The 4,141-nt window shown below is 52.8% G+C and overlaps 1 protein-coding gene across 1 annotated transcript in view; it reads left to right on the forward strand.

The window, feature by feature from the left end:
* Positions 1–4,141, forward strand: part of LOC104274511 (von Willebrand factor A domain-containing protein 5B1-like) — a gene marked incomplete at its 3' end in the record, with an annotated part of 13,487 nt that overhangs the window by 1,285 nt on the left and 8,061 nt on the right. The window contains 4 exon segments of the mRNA XM_009870161.1: positions 6–188; positions 433–564; positions 824–948; positions 3,813–3,989. Of these exon segments, the coding sequence (XP_009868463.1) occupies positions 6–188; positions 433–564; positions 824–948; positions 3,813–3,989 (617 nt within the window).

The following is a 4,141-nucleotide window of genomic DNA, read 5'->3' on the forward strand; positions in this document are numbered from 1 at the left end:
ATTGGAAACGTGCACAGCTTTCACTGGGATTCATCTCGCTGGCAGGGACAAGAACTCCTGTGGATCGGGGAGCCCGGAGCGAGGGAGCAGGTTGTGCCTGGCTCAGCTGCTGGAGACTGAGGCCACCAACCCCTTCGAGTACGAGTTTAGCTTCCACCTGGAGATCCGGGGGCCGTGCTTGCTGGCAGGTAGGAGCACCAGGCTGGTTTGTCACTGCCTCAGGGCAACATCCACACTCTTCCTTCTTTGCCTCCCCGATGTCAAGCCTGTTTTGGCAAGTTAACTGCGCTGAGGCAGATTTGCCAGTACAGCACCGATGTTAACCTGTTAATCGAAGAGTCAGCTCGGTTCCTGTCCTCTGCCATCGTGCTGTCTCCTCTCCCTGGTCTTCCCTATCCCCTGTCCCTAACGCTCCTTGGTTTCCCTGGGCAGGTGTCGAGAGCCCGACGCACAAGATCCGAGCAGACGCTGACCCCTCCGCTCGCTCGGCCAAGAGCATCGTGATCACACTGGCCGATAAACACACCTTCGACAGACCCGTGGAGATCTTGATCCACCCAAGTGGTAGGTGGGCTCCGCTTCCTCTCGGCTGGTCTTTCCGCTTCCTGGGACCCTCCTCTGCGGTGCTGGGGACAGCTGGGTTAGCTCTGGTTTCGCAAGTGTCATCAGGGGTTGGGCTTCCTGAGAGATCATCCTGGACCTTCTCAGGGTTGTCCCTACTGCCCAGGCTCAGAGATATTGCTCCGTTTTCACGACTGAGGGTGCTCTGCCAAACCTAAAGTTTAGCTAAGGCCGTTCATCACCTGAATCTCTGTATTTCCAGAGCCCCACATGCCTCACATCTTAATGGAAGAAGGTGATATGACTCCTGCAGAGTATGAACGACACCTGAAGGGGAAGAACGATTTCATTAAAGGCACTAAGAAAGACCCCAGTGCTGAGAAAAAGGTGAGAAACAAAAGCTGCAGGTGTTTGCCGAGGCTTTCCTCGGGGCTGGATCTGAGCAAGCAAATGCTTGCAAGTACCAGATATCACGCTGGTCCAATAAGCTCTGCAGCATCCTCCCTCAGAGAGGGGCTTGTGTGGGGGGAGAGGGGAAAATTCTGCAGTGCTTCTGATAAACTGGGTGTGGAAGAAGCTCTGAGATGGTTATTGTGTGTATAATTAGTACCAGTCTAGCATAGCATAATTAGATAGGTACATTGTTACAGCATTAAGGGTATTATAATTATTGCAGTGACATAGAATAAAATATTCTTTTAATTGCTCAGTAAATGTTTACGGTTTCTGGATAGCTGTCAGAGAGAAATAAGTGATTTTGCTTGGAATAATGAGCTGAACTGAAGGCAAGGTAGGAGAAACTTCCCTTTGTTCTGCTGATCAGCAAATAGGAAAAAGAAAAAAAATCTGCTCTGGGATTTGTGCCTCATCTTTCAGCAGTTCTGAAGCACTGAGTGACAGCCCAGCACTTCTGAGCTGCCACATCAGTGTGTCTGGGACTGGGGAAGAGGGGCAGACCAGCCAGAGCCCTCTGAATTTCCAGGGTGGGCGCCTTCACCCGAGGCACAGGGCTCGCTGTCACAGCCCGCCACGCTCTCCTTTGCAACCGGGGATGCTCGTTTTCCCCTTCAGCCCATTCTCCGCAGGTCTGAGCCTGGGCCCTTGCCTGGCAGACATCCCCAACCTGCTGCAGAGGTGCCTCCCTGTGCCGCCGCGATTTTGCCGGAGACATGGCAGCCCGTGGCTCTTCCTTTTTGCCCTGCACTCTCGCTCTCTCATGGCTCGGGACTGCGCTTGCTCACACGGCAGGCTCCTCTTCTAATTGTGTTTCAGCGTGTGGCAGGTGGAACGAGATGAAACCTCCCACGCTACAGCTCAGATGGCTCTCTAATTATTTCTGTGCCTTTAGCACGTCAAATTGTCTAAGGGGGGTGCGGGGATCGTTCTGGAGCCATTTCCCTGCAGGAAACCAACGTCGTTGCCCCAGCGAGTCTGGGGAGCAACTGCACTGGGATGGTCAAAAGGAGAGAAAGCATCCTGGATATCTGGGGTAGAAAATGGGCTTGTCAGAGATGCTCAGAGCATGACACCAGGCACTTCTCGGCTTAAATTAAATTAGCCCAGAAATTCCAACGCTAAATGATAATTAGTTCTCCTTTAGTTTGGTTATGCAAAAGCCTTGGATGCCCGTCAGCCAGCAGGGCGGTGGGGACGAACGCGTGCTGGAAGTGGCGTTCGGCCGACAAGATCTGATTAGTGTGCTGAAATTGGATAACGGGTGAAGGGGAACGGAGGGGAGGAGAAGAGAAGGTGCGGATGAGATGCTTGCGTTTGTGGCTGACCTGCAGCAGCAGCTCTGAGGCTGTTTAGCCAAGCCTTGCCTGTAAAATTCACTAGGAAGTCAGTGGGAAATCCAGGCTTTGGGCTCATCCTGATCATGCAGGGGTTTTATCTCTTGGGTCCCAAGAGCATCCCAGGGAGCTTGGCACGACAGAGAGGCAGCAAGGATCCCTTTAGTCTGAATTTTGATCAATGTTCTGGGAAAGATGTTCAGCAAAATGATATCGTATGGCTGGAGGAAAATGAGGATGGAAAAAGCCCTTCGATTTCCCGGGGACTGGTTAATTTGTGCTCCAAAGTGTGAGAGTGGGATGCGGGAGGATGAACGACACCTTTGTTTCTGTGAACAGGAACCGTCTTTTCGCAGGGGTCGAGGGAGCAGCGCTCTGGCACCGCAGCCACGAGCGAAGCCCGATCTGCTGGAGTTTAGCGCGTTATGTAAAATAGAGGTCGGTCGTTAACTCGTAGATCTAGGAATATGACTCACGGCTGGAGAAAACAAGCCTGGTCATTTGGGGTCTGGTTTACCCCTGGTGAAACCAGCAAGAAACAGAAACAAGAAGGGAAAAAAAATGAGGCAAGGAAAGCCTCTGCTCATGGCAGAGTGTGTTTCGGTGCGGCAGCCCTGGGGTTGAAGGGCCGCGGGCTGTGCCCCTGTGAGGTCCTCGAAAGCACCAATGCGGACCCTGCACCTGGGACTGCTTCCTGCACACATGATAAACCCATCGCAAGAGGAATGGGCTTCCCCCCACTCCCCAGTTTAATTGTACCACGTTTTTAATGAAGATGGATACCTGAAATAGAAGGAGGGAGAATGCAGAGAGCCACCAGAGCTGTGTGCAGCACGGAGACGTACATCACGCCGGTTCCTATCGAACGATGTCTTGAGCAACCATTTCGGCTTTGCAAAGTGTTTCAATCCGAGCAAAGCAAAGTGGGAAGAGAAATGGGCAGAAAACCCAGCAAACCCGAGGTGGCAGAAATGAATCGAAGCGGTGAACAGAGCACTCTGAGGGCGGTATCAGGCACTTTGTTATTGAGTGACCATGGGCAAAACCTTCGGTGCACCTTGGTGTCACGCTAAGCTGCACTCATGAACTGGATTTTCAGGAGGAATCTAAAGAAATATTTGGAGATTCATTTTTGCAAGCTGCTGTGTGGGGCCAGATCTTCTAATTTCTCCTCCAGGCTCTCTTCTCTGCATGCAGGGAGTCTGTGGTTTAGGCTTTCTACCAACCATTGACCCCTCGTGCCCAGGAGGAGGCAGGAGGTCCCTTCACCCTAGAGCAGCTCTGTAGGGGTTACGGACAGAACAACACGAGGCACGGCCTGAGCTCAGCTGGTGTCACCACTGAGGCCACAACAAGCCCCCAAAAAGCCACACACTTCCATCCCCAGGCACACAGCCCTGCTCTAAGTGCAAAGGGGCAGAAAAAAATCTGCCCCTCGAACTCTCTCCTTCTTTCTTGCAGACGGAAATTATCAGGAAGCGGCTGAACAAGGACATCCCCCACCATCCCGTCGTCATGCTCAACTTCTGCCCCGACTTGAGGACCGTCCAGCCAGACCTCCGGAAAGCCCAGGGAGAATTTATCTTCCTCGTAGACCGCAGCAGGAGCATGAGCGGCGTGAACATCGACCGCGCCAAGGTACCGCGCCGGAGGGGAGGTGCCTGCATGATAATGAGCCGTGAATATTACAGAGCAGTGGGGGCTGCTGAGTGCTGCTGAGTGTTCATTGTGAGGGGACGGGGGGTAATTATATGCTACAGCTTTAGTCATTTCAACCGTGCGGCTTGTTA

This window comes from Apaloderma vittatum, unplaced genomic scaffold (assembly GCF_000703405.1).
Source record: "Apaloderma vittatum isolate BGI_N311 unplaced genomic scaffold, ASM70340v1 scaffold30245, whole genome shotgun sequence".
Taxonomy (NCBI): domain Eukaryota; kingdom Metazoa; phylum Chordata; class Aves; order Trogoniformes; family Trogonidae; genus Apaloderma; species Apaloderma vittatum.